Source organism: Phaethon aethereus, assembly GCF_964289735.1.
Source record: "Phaethon aethereus genome assembly, chromosome: 1".
Taxonomy (NCBI): domain Eukaryota; kingdom Metazoa; phylum Chordata; class Aves; order Phaethontiformes; family Phaethontidae; genus Phaethon; species Phaethon aethereus.
Genome location: NC_138575.1, coordinates 29,914,266 through 29,941,414, shown reverse-complemented (window position 1 = coordinate 29,941,414; position 27,149 = coordinate 29,914,266). Strand labels below are relative to the sequence as shown.

The following is a 27,149-nucleotide window of genomic DNA, read 5'->3' as shown; positions in this document are numbered from 1 at the left end:
ACCAGAGCTTGTTCAGCTTTGAAGTGCCAGTATGGTATATCAGCCTGTGCTAACCCCATTTTGGTAGCTGATTGTGATGCACAGACACACTTACATATCCTTATATTAATCCTCTCAGGTGCTAAAATATCCCAGAATGGAAGTCAGGGCATAGCTGCATACAGCAAAGTGGCTTGCACAGTCTGGCTTTGCTGCTGTGTGGAATCTTGCTACTAAAACCTTCTTTTAATGGCTTATTCTGTTACTTTGGGGCTGGTTTTCATTGATTTTAAAGAGAGTCCAAAAATCTGTCTTTTTACCATTTATGTGAATAGATACATTAAATGTTCATTGAGTCACAATAAATGATCATAAATGATCATTGAGTCACAATAGATGCATGAGAAACTTTATGCTCCAAAACTTTATTTTACTTTCATTCAGTGGCTCCTTAACCTTCTTGAACGTGTTTCCCAAACTATTGCAAAGTCTGTCTGTGCACTGTATTTATCCAACATCTAACACTATGGTTTGTAATTTCTGATTGGAGTTTTTCCTCCTCTTTAATGATTTCCCTAATAATAAAAATCTATTAGCAAGGCCTGATAGCCCTAATTATTTCTGTATAATGTGATGAGCAAATACATTTTTTGTTTCTTCCTTTTTATGATTATTGTCTGCATCAAGTGTCCTAAGGGTTTTTCCCATCCTTCCTGTCCTTCCAGTCTCTTTTATATCCACCTGAGGCTTAATAGGGAAACTTCTGTTTGAAGGAGAAGAGCTTTCTCTGGTAATATAAGAGAAGAATGGCACAAAATACTGAATATTCTTTACACATAGGCCAATGATTAGACAAGTGCTGTAAGGGCTAACCGTAACTTCCAACAGTCTCTGTGATGTGAATGAGATGTGAAAGATTCCTCAAGGCAGAAACTGCTTTTCTTATTTGGTTGTCCTCCTTTGCCTTTTCCGAGGATGACCACTAATTGCTGCATCTCCTCCTACCACAGGTTGGAAATACTTGAATGATGATAATAAAATCCACTTTTCTCATAACTTTGATGTTCTCAGTCCCTCTCCTGCTTCCTAAGCTAGTGTCCAAAATTTCCTTGGATCCTCAGACAGTACCTTATTTCTCCATGTTTGTTCAAAACATACAAGGTGTGTCAAGGATACAGTTTCAGTCTAGTAGTCACCATGCTGTAGCAGGCTATCATGTCTCTTTGTCAGTACTCTCAGTGACTTCCTAGCTGGCAGCCACAGCCTTTGGTACACTGCAAGTGCACAACCAGGGTTAAGTGCCTGGAGCTAGCCAAGCCCTTCAGAAATGTTCCTTAAAGCAAAAAATTAGTTTTTAAAGATGAAAATAGCTCTGAGAGGCCAAGTGTTAAATCTAAGATGCCCAGCGAGTCCAGGAATATCTTCAGTTCCTCCTCAGAGAATGGTGACCTGACTTACTGAAGATACAGGCAGTCCTTTTAGCAGGTCTGAATTATTATGGTTTATCAATGCTGTTATCCAGCACTGGTACATTCAAAAAGAGAATGAAGGAACAACTTACAAGTCTGTATTTAAAATTCATTTATGGATTTTGATTATCAAAAAGTCATGTAAAATGTAGAAAATAAAAGTTGAAAAGTTTCTTTAGTTTTAAAGTTAAGTTTTCTTTCTTAAAAGGTGTGGAAAGCAAAACCATCCACTTACCTGCATCGTTTCCTAAATAGTAAGGGTCAAATTATAGAACTTAGCTAAATTTGTGGGAATTATGTTTTATAGTGTTACAATTTTACTACCTTATACTTATGAATTTAGGTTATTGTTTTAGCAATTTGGACACTAAAGGTAATTTGTTAGGAATTTTAATCATTTTATGCATACTAGACACTCTCCTTGAAATTGGGAGTATTATTCTGAACCAAAACGCTGCAGATGATAGATAGCATTATTTTCAAGGCTCAGATAGCATACCTATGAGCCAACTGGCAGAATTGGGCATAGCCCTATTCAAAGCTATTAATATTTATCATTAAACTGGTAGTGAGTTATTAAAAATCTAACCTTCCTATCACTCTGTAATTTTTCCTTCTTGGCTTTTGCTTCAGTTGTGACAACTTCTAAGAAAGTAAAAATACTTTGGAAAGAAAACAAGAGCAGAAAGAGTTTTCTGTGTCCTTCTGTTCATTGCAGCAGTTGTGGTCTTGTCTTGAAATCTGACCAAAATGTTTATTATTCCCTTTTCCACAGAACATCTTTGATGAGACCTTAAATAATTGGATATGCTTTAACTTCTTCAGTTCCCTTGGGAAAAAAAACAGAGGAAAGAAGACATCTACCAGAAAACAAAAGAATTCAGGAAGATTGTTTATCAGAATTTTTATCAGAATGCAGAATAAACTTTTCTTCATTTTCACTCTACTTTCTTCTGACAGTTACTTAACTTCTGTATAGGACAAACCAGACTCAAAACTTTTTACAGACTGACTGTTTTCTGAACAAATCTATGATCCCAACTCCCTATCTCTTTATTCAATTTGATCATGCCTTCATTTCCCATAACCGTAAGACACATATTATGATAATCCATAATATTTATATTTCACATGCATTCTTTTCCTTTTTTTTCCCCTCCTTTTTCTGTGTGATGGGGTAAGAGTCCTTACCTAAAAACGAAGCCCTGACTTAATCCACAAACTTATAAGTTTGGCACATTCTTTCGAAAACTAATTTAGCTGTGATTTTTTCTCTAAGACAATGTACGTTCAAGCTCAGGCTCTTCAGCTACTTTCTTTCTGATACCTACTTAAATATAGAGATCTTGCCTCTTACCACTGAAGCTGTTCTGTTGCACTTTTGTGGCATTTCTGAACGTAGGTTTGATGGAGTAATACAGTTCATATTAATCTTCATTGTTTTCTTACCTGACTCAGTATCCGAAAACAGGAAGTTTTCTGTATTTTTCTCTTCTCTGATTCTCACCTCTTTTCTGAATTGAATGGAAGTTAAAGATCTTCCTGTCTGTCCTGCATATTTAATCTAGGTGTAACTGCCAGTTTGTCTCTTCACTTCCTTTTTTGACCACCCCCTGCCTACTGATACTCCTCTGACCACTGTGTGTTTCAAGATCTCATGGCAGAATAAATTGAAATGTGACTTCTTGCGTGGAGTGAGCAGACTACAAGAGCTGGTGCTGTTAGCTTTTACCTGCCATCTGAGACAAATTCCAGCTCTGTGAGTACTACTCCTTTCCTCTGTTAAGAGGTAAAGTAAAAACTGAGCACTGTGATCACTGTTTTGAATTTGAACTGAACAGAGTAAGGAAAAGATCTTTGCAGCAGTTTTGGCTAGAAAGTAGTAGGTCAGCATCCCAGCTCTGGGCAGAAATTGGGCATCTACCTTTCAGGTTGCTGCTCTGGCCTGCATGTGCATGCTGCTAATTTCATAATACAGCAGGCAAAATAAGATTGCAGGCAGAAATTTGCAGAGCACTAGATTTTTTTCAACTGCATTAGATTGCCACTAGTCTCTAGTTTAATTCTCTCATATTTTTCCATAGGCCCTTGTTCATTCATTAGTTCAATTTCTCACTCATTTTCAAAAATGAATATGTAGGACTAAGTCAAATATTACTTCTTACTAAGTTTTCCTCATAGGCAATTTGTGGGGTATAGATGAACTTCTCTTGAAAGATAAGGTTATTAAAAATTTTCTTGTGTTTTCTTTGTTTCCTGTGGGCAAAACATTTTTTGCCTGGTAAGTATCATCATAGATTTTCCAGTAAAATTTCCACTTATAAGTTACTGGCCTTGATGCAGGTAATGTGGGGAGACATGATTCTTTCTATTATTGGGACTTCGGATTAAGTTGTCTTTTTTTTTTTTTCCCTCTTCTGATCAGTCATTGTAAAACTTAACTTGAAACATTTCAGAACAGTGGGCAGTATTTAGCGATCAATAACAGTGAATTGAGAGCGTGATCCTTGCAGCATAAACTAAGCAGTCAGACATAACAGCCAATGTGATTTTCATAAATAAAAAGATGTGTTCTGACTACAAAACTGGAAGCCAGAAACTCCTAGCTCTTATAACTTGCTGAGCAGCTATAAAGTTTAACATGTAATAATGTAAATAAGTAAACTGTAATTTAGGATGCAGTTAAGAGGTTGAAAGGATCTGTGGTCATCCTTTATTAGAATTGTCCCACATAGTTTTTTTAATAGTGAAAGCACTAGCTTTCTTGCTAGTTTTCTTGCAGTTTTCTTGCATAGGTTTGTACTTATACAGAATTTTGAAGCTGAATTTATTACACTACAGCTTTGTTTATTATTCCACCTACTGTCTCAGAGCACTGAGTTGTGCATTATGCGTCAAAACATGTTCTGTTCTTTTGGAGTTCTTAGGGAGGCAATACGATGTAATTCATTATGCCCCGAAGATAAACAGTACCTCTTGACCTTTTCAAGAAAAGTTGCAATATTTTCTTATTCCAGAATGTAATATTGTACTGAGCCGATATCAATGTGATAAGATAAATGTTTCCTTTTCTAATGTAAACCAGAGTGCACTACATTTATATAGAAGTCTTGGGGGATACCCAAAGCCTCCAGATAAAAAGGGGCAGCTTGGCTATTGTAGGTTTGCATTTTTGAATTCTCAGTCTCAAAGCACAGCAGGCAAACTGCATCCAGTCTTGAAAACGATGGCCAGGATTTTCAGAAGTGAACACATTTTGTGGTTTTGTGCCCAATTTAGGAGTCTCCTAAAGAATTTTCAAGTAAATGAAAGAATGGATAGGGTTTGTTATCATTTAAAAAAAACAACCACCAAAACCAACCAAAGACTGTAAACACCTTTCCTCAATACCAGGATCTTTTGAGATGCCCTGGCTAAAGCACATGAGTCAGTGCTACACTGTGTGTAGCTAACTTGGTTTTTACTATGCTAAAAAAGTATTTCAGGAAATGAGAGACCCATGAGGAGTATTTTTTAATCTCATTTCTTTTTCTTCATTCTCTGCTGTTCGCAGCACAGTTTCTTTTTAGTCTCTCAGCACTTCTTTACTTAACCGTTACATTTCTAATGGCATGTTTCGGAGAGCTGAAGTCGGTTGCATGCAAATGCGGTCGCCGCTGTGGAGTGGGGCTCTGAACGTGGCCCTGCTGCTCGCATCCAGTTTCCCTTCTGCCCGAAAGGCAATGCCCAGCTCCAAAGGAGAAAGTGCATTTTGCTTGATAGACTTTGCCCATGTGTTAATGCAGAGTCCTAGTCTCTTCTTTCCTGGCAAATCTCATTTACCTTAGTATGTTAAATGGTTTTGTATGCAGGTCAGTACCCTGCTTTCTATGTGGCGTGCAGAAAACCTCTGTCACTCATGTACATTCGATTCACAGGAAAGAGTGGCTTTAACTGCAGCTACTATTACATATGAAATAACATGCTATATTTTAAAATCAGTTCATAATTAAAAAGGATCTACTTCTGCTGTTACTGCGTTTGGAACTTCATAGGTGTTCTGAACAGTTACCTACTGTAAGCAAAACAATACTGTTACACTATAAAGCAGTAACATCTCTCAACCCCTTCAGGTTGTAAGTAGGACTATTTCAAACATGCCAATCGCAGCATATAAATTAGATTCAACAGGGATTAAAACAGGAGAAAAGAACAGTAAAAAACAGGAGTAAGAAGTGAAATATCATTAAATCAGTCTATTTTACATACGTATCTTGTTAATGCCACTTAGTTCTGGACTTTTTTGTTTGTTAATTTTTTAATTTATTTAAGCTTAAGCAAGAGTCTTAAACTCTAGGGTCAACATTTGGAAAGAGGAAAGATTAAGGTCTGTATTAGGAAGCTAATTGAAAAGAGCAAGTTTTTGAGGGACGATTTTAAGTTCTTGAGTGAAGCGAAAACATGAGGGAAGATGAGCCTGCCATGTAGGTCAAAGTAAGGAAAACCTTGGAGTCACCCAGGGAAGAAGACGACCATAAGAAGAAAAGGAAAGCTGACATGGAAGAAAAAAATAAAGACAAGGTTCTTTAGGGGTCAAGTTGACTATGAAGAATTTGAATTTCATTTGAAAACAAATCGTGTGATCACCAGGGAACCAAGCAGAATGTATGAATCAGACATTCTTTATACTGGAAGAGAAATAATTGTAAGCTAATGAGTTTGAGGCAAAGAACTTGGATTTTGTGTTGGCAGATGTGCAATTGTGCATCTTATTTGGATATAGTTCTCTCTTTGGTCCCCACATTTGTGACAGTTGTACATATGTGCAGTAAAGATAATCCAAAAATTTCTTCCAGTTTAAAAGAAATGTATAGAATACGTATTTTATGTGTGTATATATATACTTAAGTTTATGCAGTTTGTATCCCATAGTAAAGATAAGGAGCATGCTAAGGCAGAAACAGTATAAATGATTCGGTAGAGTGTTTACCTCTCAGTCTGTAGCTTATCTCCTCGCTCATCGTTGGGGATAGTTAAATGATCTATATCAAATTCGTTCTACAGCTGTCAGTACCTGCAAGCATATAAACAGACGGGTAAGATTTCTAGGAGGCAGATGCCCGCATCACTAAAAGGACTGCTCTAATTGGCATAATCAGTACAAGAAATGAAGAGTGAATGAGCATGGAAATAGAATTACTTTTCTATCCCTGGAAAGGAGGCAGTAACGGGCTACATTCATTTAGTTGCTCCTGCAGCTGACTATGCTGAACTTCCCCTGAATATAGAAAAAGGGCATTTTAATTTCCATCTGGCATCTTAACATTGAACACACACACACCAAAAAAAAAAAAAAAAAAAGAGAAAAAAAAGAGGGGGGCTGTAGTTGTTGTCCAGAAACATTTATATCTGACTTGAGGATCCTACAAAAAATTTAACCACTGGTGGAAGACGCCCAGTTCAGGTTAACTGTCTGTGCACACCCTGTTCTTGCAACTCGTGGAAGAATGTAGTTTGTGCCTTGAATTTCACTGTCACCTCTCGTTTCTTCCTTACTAGGCTGAAGTGATTTAAATCTGTTTGAAATCTGTATACGGTTGGGTATTGCTTGAAATGAGCTACAGCGTGAGTAGACATGAGAGACTGACAGTTGAACACATATAGTAATCAGCAAGGGCAGGATTTAATTGAGGCTAATTTGTACTGGTTGAACACCTTGCCGTATAAAAAAATATTTTATACTCAATTATATTTATAATGTTTTAGACAATCAACATATGGTAAAACTTAAAAGTATAACCATTTAATCTAACAAAGATTTGACCTGTCCCTTCTTTCTTTGCTTGTCAGAAGCTTTTATTCCTTTCTGTGTGGAAAACAGTTTAAGAAATGCAAGCCTGGATACAGGACCAGATCTCTTCCTAGCTTTGGTCCTAATAATTATTTGATTTTGAAGATGCATTACAGGCCACCATGTGAAATGTTGAATTCCCTCTGTTCCCAAAACCTTATTCTTAGCTGAGAAACTCAGGAATCTTGCTGAAGCTGTATTAGACTGTGGGTGAATACATATGGCTTTTGACAGGTTAGATACAACACAATAATTTATGACTGTGTGAATGTACATTGCTGAATCCCCTTCTTTGTTCTCAAGTGTAAATGCCCTTATCATTCATTTTAAATTTTTATAACACTACGTTGTTGAAGTTTTAGTTGTACTTACTCTGTCTTATTGTAACACCTAGGAAAAAAGTAAACCAAAACAAAACCAGAATTCTGCTATGCCAGAAATAATACGGGGTAATATATTTGCAGAACTTAAAAAAAATGTTCTAGAACAAAGATTACTTCTTAATAAAGTGTTGCTAAGAGTTGTCTGGAAAACAAAAGTTCAGGTTGGTACTGCTTGCACTTGGCAAAATCTCAGACATTTCTTCTTCCAACAATTATATTGGTTGGTAGAGGTGAAAATTCCTGCAGCCATTGCTCTTAGTTTGTTTTTTTTTTTAACTTTAGCCTTGTTGCAAAATATCTGCTTTGGAATACTGTTAATTCACAATGTAGATAAGTTTAAATGGTGCTTATGATATATCTTGTCTTGCAAGGTGATGTAAAAGCTTGAGTGCATTCTACATGTCCAGTTTTCAAGGAACGGTGCTTATTAGGTCAGTAGAAGTGCTTGCTTTGTAGTTATGGAGTCTGACAATGCTTGTTATACTAGAGGGAGTATCTATACTAGTTTAACTGTGTCAGACTAGTCAAAGAAACACTTGCCTTGAAGATTAAGGAAGTCAGCTTAAGTAAAATTAATTTATTTTCCTGAGTAGCATAATCATCGCTAGTCACTAGAATATGTTGTCTCAGTGATACTGTGCTGGCCTGGTTGTTATACTCTGATTACCGTATGAGTCTTTTTTAATGCCTTCTAGTCAGGAAGAAATTTAATCTCTCTTCCACTTTACCTTCATTGTCTTTATTTTGGTGCTATTCAATTGTGGTTCTCTTTGCACTTCTAAAATATTTTTTTTAAATTGTCTTTAATTTACAGTGTTAGATGATGTAGTCTTTCTGTGATTCACCTTTTCTCTGTGTCTTTTTAGCAATGAAGAAACAATTCAGCTATTCTTTGTAAGAGTACAACTCCTTTTGCCAGAATCTTCTCAAATTTTGATGCAGAAAAATATAAAAAATTTCAGGAATTGTTAAAATATTTTAAAAGAAATTTCTAGGTCTTTTCATTTTCAGAGTATCCTTAAAAAAAAAAATTAAAAATCCTTAGTGCTTGAATTTGAGCCTTTTTACTCATTACTTGGCAATGTTCCCTATCATCTGGTTGCCAGAGTCCAAGCCAGCTTTGCTGTATAGCCTGCTTAGTCCTTTATCTGTAGCAGTGAGAGTTCAGTGCCAGTGTTGAGAGCTGAAGCACTCTTGGAGCTGGTGACTAACTGGAACTCTGAAAACTACTTTTCTCTTCAGACTTTGTCAAATTCCGTAACTCTGAATTCTCGGTCTTAAGTGCCTAAACACAAAGATGCAAAATACCATCAACCTTATTAGAATTTACAGAAACAATACTATAGTACTATTTTTGTGGGTTTGATTGATGGGAACTCTGGAAACACATGCTTTGCAGTCAATTCTGGTTTTTTTCCCACTGCTTCTTTTTTGCCTTTTTTTTTTTTTTTTAAAAAGAAAGGGCTTTTCCTAATACAATGGCTGTTGTTAGAATTTTGACTCCAGAAGTAAAACTCACCCAGACGCATAAGACGTCCATATAACACTGGTACTTAAAACTTATCAGCAGACACACCATGGGATGTTGTTGGAGGTTCCTGCTGCAACAGTTCAGAATGAAAAGAATCTTCTTTTTTTCCTCCCAGGAGTGTTTATTGCTGTTGTTTCTGACAATGATTTGTTTTTCCAACCTTTGAGCTATGAAATCAGGGTCCTTTGAAACTCTTGAAAGCCATGCCAAAATCACATCCTGGGTACTTGGGCTGAGAGAGGCTCTAAAACATCTTATGGCTCAACTGTTCTGAGCACATAGATCTGCATTAGTAAATTGAACATACAGTTCCTGGATGGTAAACTGGGCAGCTGACACAGGGTGAGACACACGTGAACTAATAAGCATTTTAGCCCCCAAAAGTGGGATAACTGCATCCGATTCCCTAGTGAGACTGGTCCTTGGAAAAGTCTGACTGCAGGGCTGTGCCTGTAGCCTTCATGTCTTAGCAATATTAATGAACAGAGGGATTGCTGGAGAAGAGGATGAGAACCTCTGGCATTCATCTAAAATCAAAGACTGTTTCACCTGCTGGCCACAGCTCTGCCTTCAGGTAGCTATGTAAGCCTTGCGCCATAAACTGTGCTCCAGAAAGTATTTCAAAGCCATCCCAATGTCCTGACATAAAATGGTTTGTCTCCCATTTTTATTCTTCAGTCGTAGTCTCCTATGGCACAAGAAGAGCACTGGGGATTGTAGCAGACCAACAGATATAATCCAGAAGGCTTTCTCATAAAAGGCAAGGCCTTTTGACTAAAAATGCTGTAATACTATGATGTCTACTGTATTTTTTTTTTTCCCAAATCTCAGAGCTGGAATTTTCTGCATGTTGTCCTGCCAAATAAAAAATCCATCTCTCATAGATGACATAAAATTTTTAAAATAACAGCTAAAGTAAAATTTACTGTACATTGTAACACTATGATAGTATCAAAATATCTAGCCAGGAACAGATCCATGTTTTGTGTGATACTTGTAAGTCATTGTATGAAGAAGTCATGATCTAGGAAGAAAATACAGATGAGTGTTCCCAGGTAAGATGCACTGCCTCCTGCCTAGTCAATTAGAACAAAAGAAATAAAGTAATATCACATCATCACACCTAATTTTAAAAACAAACAAAAAAGCTTTATATCTTTTTTCTGATGTTTTTCAGTCCCATCTTTCTACTGATGTTTGTAAAATGAGCACTGTGTGTTGAAAGCAGCACGTAAAATGATTATGAACTTAGAACTAGAACTTACCTTATTATTCTTGTATCATGTGGCACTGTGAATAGTTTGGTATACTAAAAATGTTGCCAGTGCCATACCTAGATGAAGTACACTTGTATGACATGAAAGATTCTGCTCCTATAGCATATACAGTTACTAAAATTTGAAAGTCCTTTATCTCTCCTTGAAAAGCCGTGCTTCCCTTTTCAGGCTCTGAACCTATAGTCACATGGGAGTAATCGAGAACTAGACACAAGGAACCGTTGTTAACAAAATTTTTCATAAAATACTGAAATTAAACTGGAGGACAAAATGTAGTATTTATTGAAAAAGTTGGCAATCCATATATAAGTTTAATTATCAGTAAATTGTAGAAAGTGAAAGATGGCCGCAAGTTTGAAAATTCTACTGGTCACTGGTCAGTGTAAAGTCTGTTACGTTGTAAAACTACCTAGGAGTGATATGGAAAGAATGTCTTGATTGAGAAAGAGGTTATGGTTTGGGAGGGTGAGTGTAAGTATCCAGGTTATTTAGATAAATTTTGTTTCATATTTTTCAGGAAAGAAAATGTAGCATTTCTAATTAAGGTATATGTGTGAAAAGGCTCCAGAAGTATCATGTTTCTTTAATCCATACAGTGCTGACTCACACCTTGATGGGACCTCTGTGGTTTTATTTAAATAATTCAAAATGTCAGTTTGCTCACCAGTCTGGCATTTTCAAAATTAACTGTAAAAATACTGCAAAAAACCTGCATGAGAAATTTACTGCATGGATAGATACTGGCTTTGATTTCAGAATGATTTTTAAATTGAGGGGGAGATTGGGCTCTTTCGTAACTTTTTTCCCACCATGTACAGTGTCAATGCCGTGAGAGCTGGTGAAGAGCTGGCCCTTCCCGTGCTGGGATTTGCTCTGCTGTGCGGGTGGCACTGTCACGGAGTGCAGGTTGCACGGGCAGAGCAGGAGAGAAAGAAGCATCTACATAATACGTTTTTACATGTGCCTTCTGTAAGTGTGCAAGTGACATACCTATTTATTTTTAATGCATAAGTACAAAGTGTGCTGTGAGGGAAATAAACCCCTCATCTGCTCTTTTTTAATAGACACCTCGGAGATGAGGAGGGTGAAGGTATTTGAAGGAAGGAAGGACAATAGTGATGGCTTGATGCCTCAAGTAAAGGAATTTCTGGATAAAATCCAGAATTTTTGAGAGAAATCACAAAGAGGAAGGTAGAGGAATTGCTACAGATTGATAAGGTTTAAAATGTTACAAGAAGGAAAAAAGGAGGGATTATAGAAAGGAAAATCTGGAAAATACTTCAAGGACATGAAATCTGAACTATGTGCAATGTGTAAAGAGGTGTGTCTTTATAAGAAAAGAATAGTAACTGAGTTTTGACCGTGTTAAGTTGATGACCAGGCATGATAGAGGCCTGATAAAAGCTGAAATTCAGGTTTTGATTTGTGCAATGTAAGAGTAGTTAAAAGGATAAAAGGAGTAAAATTTGTATCTAAACCTCATTTCCAGTATATATTGATCATGTGCTGAGGTTACCAGTGGGTTTTTTTAATAGGCATGCCAGGGGTAGTGATTATGCAATATATGCAACATGGTTCAGAGGAAATTTTTACATCCGGATGCCAGAAGAGACTTTAACTGATGCGAAGTATTACATATGTTTGGCACCAACATAACTGGGTGTGTCTGCTTTTACAAATGCATCTGAAGATGATAATGCCCCTGAGCATATTTATTATTGTAATTCCTTGATTAGCTTGCTGTTTAGGAAGATTACTGTAGATGCCAAGACAATATAATAAGGATGATTTTTTCCTGGGCAAGCTTGTTGAAGTGTGATTGGAACATCTACCTTTTAATTCGAATGCCTAACCTGTTGTGTTGCTCATGTATACTACTTGGGAATTCCTCATACAGTTGCTATCATTTCTCCAGCACCTAAATGCCCTGGGAATTGCAAAATGTGTCTCTATTCCTCTTTTGCAAAACATTTCTACTAGCTTTAGGTCTTTTCTTTTTCATCCCTGCAAGTTTCTAATCATAAAGAATATACTGCCTACCAGATCTCCTCACAAGGACTGAAACTAGGATGAGGAGCCTGAGGACATTTGTGTGTCTGTCTTCACTTGCATTTTAGGTTAAAATTAAAGCTCTTTGTCATTTCACTCTTTTTATAATCTTCACTCTTAAAAGTCCCCAAAGTGGAGAATTCTTTCTCGGTAGCTCTGTCTACACAGCCTGTTAAGGCTACCCTTCAAAATACACAACTCATTTGCCAGCTACAGCAAGAACCTGAAGATTGGGATTCTTCAGAGACAGAGGTCTGCATGTTGGATCACTCCTGCTAGATTATCACAAAATGCAGCAAAAGAGTTAAAAGATAGATAAGCAGCCTGAGAGGAAAGCTGCAGTTGTAGTAGTTCAAGCAGGCCAGACTGCAAGTGCAGATAGCTCTTTCAGAGAGATGCAGAGCTAACCAGTGCTACTTCTGTTGGGTTTTCCACAGGATATAAGCATTTCCCTCAGAGAAATAAGGTATTTAGTTTTATGTGTGTGAATGTATGTGTTACTTGCACATATATTCGTATAAATTAATTTGTGGTCATGATACAAATGATCCTCCGGACCCTCACAGTCTATACTTAGTAGAAGATTTTAATGCCTCAGAATTATTCCAAGGAGTTTAGATCAGACCTTGTGTTATCAGGGTACTCATAAGTATTGCCAAATGTCACCATTGGTAAGTCTGGTGTCTAGAAAATGGGCTGTTTATTTGCATAAATTACTTCTTGATCTCATATCAGTGTTTTTACTATTTTTTTTTTAAGTCCAGACAGGACTGCACTTCTTACTCCAAAAGTACATTTATCAAAAACCTTGAAAAAATACAAATAAAATTGCTATTATTGTATTGCCTATTTACATTTGTGTTCATTGTTTCTTCCCCTAATTATTCTTGTATTGAATATGCATTTTGAGCTCTTTATGCCAACTGAAGTTTTAAAAAGCATTACAAAAATATCCATAAGAAAAAAAAATGGACTTAGTAGGATTTAAGTTGAGCTGATTTAGCTTTAGCAACAACGACTGATTTTTTAAATGGTTTAGACTATGTAGTGACTTTTGATCAAATTGTTTCATTAAAAACATGATTGAAATCAGGTTATCAAAGATACTTTGTAAGTTTTGTTATTGTAGCTTTAGATTTAAACTCACAATAAATTATAATAATGTTTTTCTTTCCTCTCCCTAGCTCTCCATTTGAGCCAGGCCTCTATTGTTCATAGTAAGAATTGTCGTATCAAGAAAATCTCGTTTTCTGCTACTGTTGTGCCCATACTTGGTGGTGAGGACACAAGAATCCTGCCCAGATGGCTCTGGCTGCAATTAGGGCAGAGAGTACATAATTCTAACCTATCTCCTGTTCTGCATAAACTATTTCTCTGTTCAGTCCAAAATTTCAAGGATAGTCTCATAAACACAAGTGTGGTCATGTAAGGTCGGAAAATTCCAAAGAGAGAGTCTGTATGCAAAGCTCTTACTGATCCTCTGCTGTTAATTCACCATAGAAACTATGCTGAAGCTTCATGATACTCAGTTTATGAGAACATGGTGTTATTTGAAATGTAGCAAGGTGTTAGACATCACAGTAATCCAAACTTGGCATGCTTTCACAGGAACCACACAATCAAATAAAATAGGACTGGAAGACACTTGTAAAGATCGTCTGTGTCCCAGAGCAGAATCACTGCTCTTAACTGTTCCTGAAGATGCTTCTTAAACAGGTCCAGTGACAAGGATTTTGCAGTCTCTACACAATTTATTATACTCCTCCGTTATCCCTACCATTGGAAAGTTTCTTCTTAAATGCAATTAAGTCTCCCTGGATTCAGTTTGAGGCCATTCTTGCTTGTCTTACCCATGGAATACAATTCTTTCTGTGCAGAAACTTGCTGAAGACTGCTACTGCTTTAGGTGTGTGTTTTTTTCTGTTTTTGTGATCAGACTTCTGCTATCCCATAGGTTGGATTTTCTCATCGTGATCATTCTTAGTGCTCTTCTCTGGTCACTGGTAAGATGTTCCACCTCTTTGAAACATTGTGCCCCAAGCTGGGTTCAGTTCTCTAGCTGTTTCTTTAGTAAGTTGAATAAAGTGGAAAAAATACCAGTTTTCTATATGACACTTCTATTTGTAGGTCCCAGTTTGCTTTTATCATACTAACATGACAGTATTGACTTAGGTCTTTAATACATGTTTTTCATCATAGATGTCTATTTTAAATTTCAGATTTCTTTAAATTATGTCCTTGTAAAAACTGAACTTCAATAATTAGATCTATTAAGATATTTTTAAAAAATTTTAAAATTATAATATCTAATGTGAAACTCAGACATTAACTTTGTTATTCTCCACGGATTACCAATTGTATATTTAAGTAATGGCTGATGTGCCTTCCTTCCGCACAGCAAAAGCCTGATATGACCATCTTGATAATACCTCATTTTGTAGTTGCAATCTCACTCATGTCTCTGGTTATGGATTTGTAAGTGCAGTGGTAAGTCAAATCAGTTAGTGTTCAAATAATTGGAACCCTTTCAGTCAGTAACTCTTCAATAAATATGGAATTCCTCACATTTTGATTGGCTGAGAGAGTTTGATTTGTATAATTACTGTAACTTTGTTTGTAATTATGTTGGTACCATGTAGATCCATACTTGACTGATGGCTTTGGTTTCCAGCTTGCGGGATATTGGGGTGAGGAATCTGTGCTTATGATGCTTTGTGTCAACACTCCTTTGCCAGTCACAGTGTAGAATGTTATTTCATTGAAAATAAGTTGTAAAGATAGAGGTATTTATTTCCGTCTTCTAAATGGCTAAGGCTATTCTAGGGTAAATATTCTTTTGGCATTTGTTCTTCACATGTTATGTTACCTCTCTATATTACTTAACAGAACGAATCAGTCCTCCCATCTGTCCTCTCAAATTTTAGGTTCTGTTCTGAGAATCTTGCTGTTGGACAGAATAAAACATTTGGTTTCCTTTTGTTTTATATCTGCCTCACCTTATGTTTTAGTTTATATCTTGATTATTATTTTCGTTAGTCATTTGCTTAATAATCTCCATACTGAGTTCTTTGTCTTTCATTTCTAAATTTCCTTTTCAGATTTCTATCAGTTAAAACCTCAGCCTTCTAACAGCCTAACGTTGTAATGCTTCCCTTGATATGATGTTTCTTTCTCCTCCCACATTTGCTCTGCATTTTGATTTTAGTACAAATGGGACCACTCCTGCTTTCATTTGCATCAGTTCCTTTCCGATTTATAAATTATCAAACCATCTATTATTCCACCTGAGCCAACACTACTTTGTTTCAGACTGCTTTAATTGAAAGTAGGCTTCACAGCCAATAAGTGGATGCCTACAAAGGACAGACTTGAAAGAAGGTCTTTTTTTAACCAACTCCTTTCAAATCAAGGATACATACACATTTGTACAATATATACATAATATTATACAAATGTATAATAATTTTAAGGCTCTTTTTTCTTTCTGGACTCACACATGGGATAGCTATCTTGTCATTGTTCTTCTTTTCCCTACACACTTAAATAGCTTTTTTGTATCTGCTAGCTTATTTTCATGTGAAATAGTTCATACCTGCTTTCATGTGGAAAACTGGTACATGCCACCGTTGCCATTCAGTTCATGTAAAACTGAGACATCAGCTCTTCAGTTTAGCTATTACATGTCTCAGTTTTCTAAAAGCAATACCACATGGAAGAAAATAGCAGTGACAGGACATTTGTGAGCTTGTGGTGCTGGTATTTGATGTGTGCACTGTTTTGTTTTCATTTCATTAATTTAGTTAGTCACTGTGTAATGTAAGTAAGTAGGAATGAAGTAGGGTAGATTGCCTACTCCTGTGTTTACCAAAGGAAAGTTAAGTTCAGGCATGTGGGATGAAAGAAAGGAGATTGTCAGGTTGCAGCACGACTTTGGTGCTGTGGGCCCCCATCTCTCCTAACCCTTGACATTTGCATTCTTCAGGTGGTCCAAGCCTTGGAGACGGCATTTGGGTTTCCTGTCGTGGACCACGTTATGCATGGTCTGATGTGTAGTCCTAATGACCAATGCAGATTGATGTCTACAGGGAAGAGCCCTGCTAATGCCACCGGGAATTGAAGCAAGCTGGTGTTTTGTTTCTAGTTGTTGGTCAGGAAATAATGGGCAGGAAAAATTAAAGCATTGTTTTTGAAACAGTGTTCAGTATCCATTAAATTGGGTTATATAGAGAGAAGCTAAATTTGCTTTATAGAGTGAAATATGTTAGCTGATAGTTTATTAGTGCCCTGTATTTATTTAGCATCTTTCACATGGGGAAAAAGTAAGACACTAAACAAAAAAAATTGCCAAAACAATTAGAGTGAAAAAAATCTGGTAATTAACTATTATTTTTCACAAAACTAGTCTAATTACGAATCAGTCATGGTAAAATGAAAGGTCAATAACTACAGATGCATAATTTCTCTCTGATAGATTGCTGTTTGAAAATAGGTTTATGACAATTATGTGATTAATTTCCTTTTATTAAACAGCATTATGAGACTTCATGTTGCATTCATCAGTTTATTACTGTTACTTTTTCTCTTCAGTTGCAAATTAATCCTGGATAACATCAGGGCAGAAACAGAAGCTCAGGTAGATTGAGGATCTCATGTTGTTTGTCTTGCAGGGAAGACCACAAATCTGAATCAAAATCAGAGCCTCAATATGCTGAAACTGGCAGTATCGTCCTAAGAAAACAAAACACACACCACCACCATCACCCCCTCAAAAAAAACCAAACTAACAACCAAACAAAAACCCCAACAAAGTGCCTTTAGTCCAAAAAAATAAGGGCCAGATCCAGTGAAACTCTAGGTTTCTAAGGTGAGGCACATGAGGAATGTAAGTACATAAGTTAAACTATGATCCAGACCAGCTTTCCCCACTTGCCACCTAACCCTTAAAGTGCCCTGCCTTTTTATCTTGACATTTCTCAGGCATGAAGAATTGCTGTCCTGGACATATACAGAATTTTCCCAGCCTTGGAAAAGCTGAGCAACCTGAGGATCCAGGAACCAGGCATTCACTTGCACAAATTCATACAGCGTCAATACAGTAAAAGCTTTCCAGGTATTCAGTGTTCACTTGATCACACCCCATGGGCTTGGGCTCAGTACAGCATCCAGTGGCCACCACCACTTTCTGGGGACATAGTTGTAGAAGGTCAGTTGTTGTATTTTGTCTTCCTATCTAGCAGCCTGCTGGTGGGAATACTTGGGACAGTAATACAATGTCCAAGGCTGTTGCCTCTTCTTGAACGTAATTCAGTTTCAAATATTTTGGTCTATTGCAGATGTGTGTTCTACTGCTAGGCAAGGCTGCAGGGCACCCTGCAGTTTGGTTGCTGAAATTGCGCACATTGCACATTGGGGCTGTCTGCAGCTGCTAATCAAGATGCAGAAAACAGACATAACTTTTTTGTTTGAGGACTTGCATACTTTGATGTTGAGTTAATTGAGTGAAATCCTTCTTAGTGACCATCTAGATTTCTTAGATAGTATATTTATTGAAGTAGGTTCCAACAGCCTTAGCTATCTGGTGCTTTGCTTCTACTTCTGTAGGAAATCACGGTAATAATTGTTCAGCCTACCATTCCTATGTGAAACCAGGCTGCTTACGTGGCTTGGATTTTGGTTACATACAGAATTTCCCTGACTTCCCAGGCTCTATAGTGTGGCACATCTGTCCTCAGCTGTCAGGCTGGCAAGTTTTATCTTCTTTCTGTCACTTAGCGAAAAAGAGTGTTCTTCACTACGTAAAATTAGGATGTCTTGGGGTGCATGGGAGTTTGCTTGTCCTGTCAAGTCTTCTGGAGAGACTGCTATCGGAAAGGAGTTGAATCATCTTAAATTCAGGATTCTTTTAATAGTGCTAAATGCTTTGCTACTCCATTTGGAAAGATTATAAGCTGCCATGCTGACTGGCTGTGATATTCATTAGAGAACTTTCTGGGAAAACACAGTCATCGAGAGACAAAGGTCTAGCAGTATCATTTGAGTGCTGTTGGGGAGTGTTGAACAGTGTTGTCTTTCTGTCACCATCTTTCGAGGTTCTCAAACAGCTGTGGGTAATTCTGGGCTTCTCTCCATCTGAAGAACGGGCCCAGGGCAGGGTGTAAAGGGACAGAGGTTGTCCTGAAGTGGTTTTTATAATAAATGTAGCTATGCAATAATTTGGTTAACTTGTTATTCAACCAGTGCAGAGCAGTCTCTGGCCTTAAATCCGTTGATGTTGATGTATTTCGGTTGCATAGTGCTACCAGCAAGATGACTCTTGTTTGACATATTCAGACATTTGGAAACTTATTTTATGTTCAGAAACTTATTTTACGTTCAGCAGGAATGTTAGAGTATGCAGTCACTTGAAAAAAATAAAATAGGGATTTGGAGTTAGAAAAAGAACAGAATCTGGTTGTCTTCTGGCAAGTTTTTTTGGTTCTGGTTATCTGCAAAGTATACACCTCTTGTCAGTATAAATAGGGAGTGCCTGTATAAACATTCTTGTTTCGCCTGTTCCACATAATAGTTTCTTGTATCATATTTCTTTTGACCTCGCTATCTGAAACCAATTACAGGAGATCCATTTGGGCTGCATCTATTTTCATAAGAAGCCCAGGCAGCAGTGTTTTTCTCAGAGATGAATATCAACATCAAATATGCTTCTGAGTGCTTTGTTATTTATGTTTCAGAGAGATTTTGTAGCCTTCAGCTCTCAAGAATGTGTCACGCTGTGCTGTTTATACATTGACGATATTAATGGGCGTATATGTCATTTTTCATTTTAACGTCTCAAATGCAACAGGCTGATAGGTTAAACATTCCTGTTTTTAAAGGAAAGATATGAGTGACATCTGTTTCCTAAAAATACATAGATATTTACTTTTTAAAAAACAAAATAATAAGTTTGCCATCTTTTAGTGGCAGATTTCATTTTATTAAAATGACAAAACTTTAAAAATCATTTTAAGGGGTTTGGAATACAAAATAAAAGCAAGTTGTATCTCACAGTATTATTGCCAACAAATTGCAAAATCTACCACAATTTATCAACTTTAATAGGGTGAGTTATATGCAATTAATTTCATTTTTGTTCTGCTTACGTTTTAGCTATGCCAAAGCTGCACAGTAAATATTAAGAAGTAGTATTCCCAATAAATATTTTACTAGAAGACACAGTGAGTTCTGGAAACCATATGCCCAAATTTCCTGCTTATACAGCCATTACTTAAAGCATTATAATGATTTTCATTTGCATTATTAAAATAATTTCTAATCCTCAGTTCTTTTTATTGCTTTTGTCTACATTGACTTTTTTGTATAGTTTTACTAATTTAGATAACTTAATTAAGGAAAAGTGCTCACTAAATTTGAAACAAATGTTATTGGAAACTGGATACGATTTGACTGCCTTAGTATCCTTTCTTGCTGCTGTTAATTTGAAGTAGGACTCAACATAATTTTGATCTGCCAGATTTATAAACATCTGTTAGTTTTGTCTTCACTGAAATGTTTTTTTAGTTTGAACTTCAGAAAACAAATTATTCAAATTAGTTAACAGAAATTTATAAATGATATGTGGGATGGGTGTTTACTTGAAGTGTTCATGTTAAACTATGAATTTTGAAAGACTTTCAAGTTGTCAGTTTGTTTTGCAAGGATTTAATAGCAGCGAATGAATTGGTAGAACTGAACATCTTACAGTCTCATAATCTTCACTTATGAATAATGTCAGTAATAATCCTTTGAAATTAACAGTGTGTTTCTGGGAGGTTGTTTACTGAGTAGCAAAATCTAAAGTTAAGCAGCACACTGGGAGGAAAATGTACTATATGACAACTGCTATAAGAACAAAGGCTGCCAGTGATTTCTCCTTATGAGTTTTAAATCATCTCTGATCTCTTGAAATTGTTTTCTGTTCTTCTTCTATCTCCTGTGTTTACAATAATCTAAACTGCCACAATAAGATCACTGAAGTATTCAGGTAGTCATAATTTGTAAGGCATTCTGTATTAAAAGATGAGCCTTTACTCCTTCAGAGATATCCCAGCCAGCACATCTGAATCAAAATAGTTTAAGTAGTAGAGCCTTTTATGCAAACGTATCCTGTTGTGCTGCCTTGCTTTTTCATAAAGTGTGACTCTTTTTGTAGTTAGCGGTAGGAAGTCATGCTTTCTTAGGCTGATTCCACGGGATTATGCTAGCCACACTTTGAAATTACACTGGCTAACTTAAATCTAAGCTGCAACATGCTATAATTCTCTAATTTCCAAGTACTGTAAATGTATGGCTTTACCAGATGCTTGCTTGCTTGTTTTATTGTATTGACATGAGATGACTTTGCTGCTAAGGAAGATTAAGACACTGAAACAACTTGCCGAGTGTTCCAGTTATTTGCAAGTATACATCAGCATTATATTATTATAATTTCTTTTCCAGATAAAGGCTGTGTAATGAATTTTCTGCTGCCACCACAAGTGAAAAATAATTATCTTTATGGTTTTTCCCATCTTCTTTAACTCTGGATCTCTTCTCTGGTTCTTGTAGCAATGTCATCCCGAGAGGTGAGGTTGGTTTTCCTGTACAGTCTCCCATGAATTCAGGAGCGCAGCAGTTCTGTCACTTTCATTCATGTTTTCCGTTTTTTTGGGAAGGACTATAAATTCGCCGTAGATCTTCTGTTCATGCATTTAATCCATGTTTTGTGCTTAAACCACTGCAATATGTTGGGACCAAATCGTGGTGCCTCTGAAATCAACAGATATATTTATCTCTGATCTCAGACAGAGCAGGATTCTCCTTTAGGATCTGCTGAAGAGCTGAGAGTGCAGAACAGATTATGCTATTCACATAGGAAACAGGGCATCCAGCAGTTCCTCAGTAACAAAATATTTCAAGTGCACTTTGAAATATGTTAACTTTTATTTATTCTTGGCAGAGAGAAGCTAGGTCTGTGCGTCTCGTTGCTTAGGTTCGGAGGAATGTATAATCTTTGTAAAGCTGACCTGTAATTACTTGAGAATTTGATGAAACAATACGGGGATTGTTGTGGGAATGTCTCCAAATGTTAAAAGTCTGCTCTGCAAACTTTGTACCAGAGCCTTCTATGGGGAGACGAATCAATGTTGTTAGGAGATGGTGCTAGTGCATTCAGTTTGTTTACTTTGGTTTTCTATGTCTGCCTGCCTTCTCAGAAAACTTGCTTGGAGCCAGACTGTAGCAGCCCTCTCTCTGTCTTTTCATAATTGATCAGGGGATGACTGCCTTCCCTGAGGGTTAAGACGTGGCAACTTTTTCTGTTTGCTCAGCATCTCAATGCAGTAGTTCAAACATTGTTCACACCAGCTGGCAGTGTAATGCCATATGCACATCTTGTCAAAGCAACTGTTGTCATGGATACTAGAAACTATCTTAAAAACCAGCTCATTTGAGTCTAATCAAAATCGTACCTTTCTTTATCAGTTGAGAATCTTTATTATTTTAGGGAACATTGATCAACTGGCATTTATTGCAGTGTATTCCATCTATAGTATGTTTTAATCACATAGATAATTGTGTGATGTATTTTAAAGCTGTAACTGGTATTTACTGAACTGATTTTTTTTAAGGGGAAAAAAAAAGAGAGTCCTCCAGGTAGTTTCAGTGGAAATGTTCTGAATCGGGCTTTTTTCATCTCAAAATAAATACACCACTTTATAACACTTGGCATTTTGAAAATAATTTTATACGTGAAAATAATTTAGATTAGCCTTCTTTGGGTAAGTGGAATGTTTGTTTACATTTCATATGTTTAACTGTATTTTGCTGAGTTGGAATGAAAACATAAAATAAATGAAAACGTTTTCTATTTTGATTGGGATACTGTCATCCCAGAGCCTGATCTGGTTGGTTGAGTAGTAATTTCTTTGTTCTCTGATTTTCCTAAGAATGCAAATGAAAACCACTCATTTTTATTTGGCATTAAAACTGCACTTTATTTTGTCAAAGGAGAGGTTTCTCCTTGAATTGTAAGTACAAAAAGTGTTTTTAATCTTCAATGAATATCCTTATTAATTCACTTTCAAGATAATCTGATGTTGATTTGTCAAATTTAATTACAGCTTCCGGTAACACTTGAAGTCTACTTGCTTTTGCTTCAAGATTGTAATATGAAAATGCAAATTGAATGATAATTTGCAAGGGAGTGGGCATTTTAGTTGAACACTCAAAGACAAGTTCCTTGTGGAAATGAGGCTATTGATGCAGTTTATGATTTTTCCTCTTCAAGCACTTTAAACAAATTAACTTTATTTCCTGCAGGATTTCATGTACATCCATAAATTCTAGTGAAGTCCTATAGATGTACTTTCAGATGATTTTTTTAATATTTTAAGTGAAAACCAAACTGAAGTCTGAAATCTAGCAAATACAAATCAAATAGCAGGAGATTGCATTTGTTCAGTTGGACTTTTACCTAACATTAGCAATGAGTAACTCATCTCTTTCTAGGAACTGGTGGAAATTTTTTTTTTTTTTTTTTTTTTACTTTTAGGCACTCCAGGCAGCAAGGCAGCTGCTTTTACAGCAACAGACAAGTGGACTGAAATCTCCTAAGGGCAGTGATAAACAGAGACCACTGCAGGTTAGTAAAGTATCCTTGCTTTTGGGGCCTTACTCTCGGGGAAGAGCGCTGTGCTTGCTCACATGTGAGGCGTGTGTGTGGATGCCTGTGCTCTAATGCCGTGTATGTGCATATTCACATACAAGAGGTTACAGGCTTGCATGCTAGTGACTTCTCATTCACAGAGAAAATTCACTATAAGTTACAAAAGCCTTTTGTGGCTATAGATGCCTAAAAGGTCTAAGACTGAGTTCAGCAGTTATGGTATAAATTAATTCTCTACAGACATGTGGCAAAACTGGTGTGTGATTTTTATACATACATGGATTAAATTGTAAAAATGGCTGTGTTAAGACTAAGAGTAAATGAGTATCCAGAAAAAAAAAAGCTAAATAACTCATCGGTCCTATGTCTAAGTGACAAACAGAAAAGTGTTCAGAAACTACCAACACAACTGCATGAAATTATGAAAGAGCTGCTTCTGCCATTTTAGAAAAACGTGTCATAGAGTTTCACACTGGGATGCTTTTGGGCTTCAGATTGTGTTTGGGTGGATAGGAGTTCTGTTATTAAATAGATATTTTAAATGCGTTATTAGTAAAACTATATATAGCGTTTTATTCTTGAAAAATGTTATCTTTTTTGGGTTGGGTTTTTTTTGAGGTTTAGTTCATTTATTGCTAGTTCAGAGTTCTGTATGAAACTGCATTTTGCTGACAAAACTGATGCTCTCGTATATAGAACCAATATCCGTGTTTAACTGCTGAATTACAGTCTGTTGCAGACAAAAGATGTACATGACAGATGATTTTATTTTGTTCAGGAAATAAAAAAAGTATAACTGCTACAATTCTCTTCCTCGCATGTATTTTTCTGGGTGAGCCTTTATCCTCTTGGGAATTCCCCTGTTTTTTGATGGAATAAAGCATTTTTGTCTCATTTTTAGTTTTTGTTGTTCATAATGGAGGACCCCAGGCACCAGAATTTATCTTTTTCTCCACCAGTGAAATGTTGTGAAATTTGATCACTTGTGCAATTTTTGTATGTAAATCACATTGTCTCCTTTTCTTTGTGAAACTTCATGGAGCAGTGTTGGACACAGCAAACAGTTCCACATTCCACATCAGGTCTCTTCAAATATACTTTTAAAGTTGTGTTTATTTGTTGAGAACCAAATAAGAATTTAGGGAAGATGGCTAAAGAAAATGGAAAAAAAGAAAACATGTCAAGTTGGCATCCTGCCATGCTGTAGTTGTAGTCTAGTCCAGAAGCGTAGGAGTCCTGGGACCATCTCAACTTTCCACTGTTTGCCCTTGACTTTGCTTTGTATTAAATATGTTCTAGGCTGAAGGCACACAAGAAGAATAGTCATAAAGGCAGCAGCTTATGAATGACGTTTGTTTAAGTTTTTAGAAGTCAAATTGGTGATCTTGAAGGGTTGAATCATGGAGGCGATTGATTTAATGAATACTGTGAAAGTAGTTTGTTCTGCAAGCTCCTCACTCTGAAAGGTAACGTGCGCTGTACTAGGAGTATACAAGGTCCATGAAGCCCCATGTCCTGTCGCTAAACTGGCCAACACCAGATGCTAAGGGAAGTATACGAAAAGGGCAAAAATATCAAGATTTTCCCAATGTGTGTTTCGCAGTGAAGTTAGCTTCCTTTAATCCTCCAGCTTCTAAACTGGAGCAGTTCAGCAGCTACTGACTTCTCTGTTCACGTTCTCCACCCACTAATAAACCTTCTTTTCAAGGCTGAAGAGATGTGGGGGTGCATTATTTGTGGTAGGCATTGATGAAAGGAGGCAGTCATACACATAACCCAGAGGATGATGAGATGAGGAGAAGGAGTCTTGTGCTTTTCCTGCTCCCAAAGCACTAACCCTGGCCTGATGCCTTTTAAATGCCATGGGCTGGTGTATTGTAGAGACATCCTGCATTATGTGTTTGCTAGGAAGAGGCAGTGCCTCATGAGTCACACTTGCGAGGCAGGAAGAAGAAAATAAAGCAAACAATTTGCTTTTCAGAATTGTTACATGCTCCCTAAAGCAAAAATTATTGCTCATGTTTCCAACTTTTCCTTCCATGTTCAGTATGTACACAGTGCATATTAGCCTTGGACACTTCATTTGGTTCATTTTTAAATGAGAGGAAAATGGAATTTTCTCCTAGACTTTGGTTTATGTATCAAATACCGTGTAAATTCAGGTATAAGCACAAACACCATTTTAATTTTCTTCTTTAGTGAAAAGGATGTTTAAAGGTTTTGAAAATGAGTCCTTGGAGCTTTTCTATTTCTGTCTTTTACTGTTACTACAGAGCTGTTCATTGTTCATTATGTAGTGGAAATTCGCATTTTGAGCATCATGATGCCTGTTTGACCAAATACTGTAGTATGGGTCATAAAATTGTACAGTATTATTATTTTATTATGCCAAATTTAATGGTAACTTTAGCCAAAATCTCCTAGCAGTAGGAATTGCTAAATGTGTATAAGCAATTTGAGGTTTGTAAGACAAAAATACTTGTGCTTGTGTTTGTGCTTAAGGAAACAGACTTCTCTCGATATTTTAAAATACTTTAATATTAGTGCATTTCTAATTTCCTCTAGTTTCAGAGCAATTTACTAATCTGGCAACTGGAGATGTGTTAGAACTGATTTATAAATCTAGTAAAAACCTAATAAAAGTTTTAAAACCAGCTCACACATCTGCAGGCAAATGTGGGTGTTAGGTAAGCCTTGCCATTGCATCTCTCATGTGCTCCATATTTTGATGTAAAGTATTCTGTTGTTCTACATGCCAAAGAAGAAGAAAAATGGTATTATTTTTAGTGGCCATCTTTTTGTATTTCATGGATATTTGGGGGAAAGTAGCGTGTGGTGGTTTTATATATGTTCTCTCTGTTATTCCATAATGCGTCAAGTATTCTAGTGACTTACAGCACCTACTAGCTAATCAGCAAGTTGAAAGCTTGTTGAAGAAAACTTCAAATTTGTGTCCTCAGCTTTGCAAAAAGAGGGTGTTGGGTAAGTCAAGTTCTATTGCGCTTTACAGAGGGGATGGTTTTAGAGAACCGCTGGGATTTTCCCAGAAGAATTTGTGTGTCTTTTGTATCCTTCTCATGAAAAAACTTTTTAAATTTACTGCTAGCTATGTGATCTATGATCTATTGTAAAAGAGGAATGTTGTGTGTTTTTGTTTTAGTTTTGAATGCGAAAGTCACTCTTATTTAGTAGTTGTCCTATGTTTTTGGGGAGACGAGGTTTATAATTAGACTGTGAGTTAACAGAATACATGCAAAAATTACAGTTTTAGATAGACTCTTAGCTTGATCTACTCATACTTTCTGATTTACACTTTTCTGGGTTTCAGACTGCAGATGGCATAACCATTAGCATGTCTTACGCAAAGCAGAAGGAGAAAAACATCCCATCTCACAAGCTTGAGTACCAATTATAGTAGTGGTTTTACTTTCATGTGTAAATATCCAAGTAAATGTATTTGAAACATGTTTGTATATGCTGTTCATTACACTGATGCACCAATTGAATCGATCCAATCAGTACATACATTGATTAATGACATATTGCAGAATAGCTAAGGAGGGTTTGTGATGAGAGTTGAGGATAACGTTAACCTGCATGTCATGAGGTCATAGCTTTAAATAATTTACTTTCTTACTGTACATCCTGGAAAACATACTGCAGTAGTAAGGTTAAGATTTCTGTAGTACTGGTTTTTGTTTCAGAATATTTTTATTTTCTGGAGAAGCTGTGATTGTGGTAATCCATGGTGAAGCGAGCCGATTGCTTTCACAGATTTCACTCCTTATCACCACTTTTCCATAGTAGGCATAACAAGGAAAATGTCACTTTGGCTCTTAGAACCTGTAGATCACTCTGCTATGGCAGAAAGTCACTGTCCTTACGGCCACTGAAGAACCTGGTGTCCTCTAGCCTGAGTTTTAAAACTGGCAGCTTTATTGTTCTTGTTA

The 27,149-nt window shown here is 36.6% G+C and overlaps 1 protein-coding gene across 7 annotated transcripts in view; it reads left to right on the top strand.

Moving 5' to 3' along the window:
• Positions 1 to 27,149, top strand: part of FOXP2 (forkhead box P2) — a gene marked incomplete at its 5' end in the record, with an annotated part of 200,633 nt that overhangs the window by 44,085 nt on the left and 129,399 nt on the right. For 5 of the 7 annotated variants that reach the window (XM_082004572.1, XM_082004571.1, XM_082004570.1 and 2 more), the window contains one exon: positions 23,086 to 23,175. The exons of the other annotated variants lie outside the window; for them this stretch is intronic. In XM_082004572.1, coding sequence (XP_081860698.1) covers positions 23,086 to 23,175 — 90 coding nt within the window. The remainder of the gene's footprint in view (positions 1 to 23,085; positions 23,176 to 27,149) is intronic. 7 annotated transcript variants of the gene reach the window in all.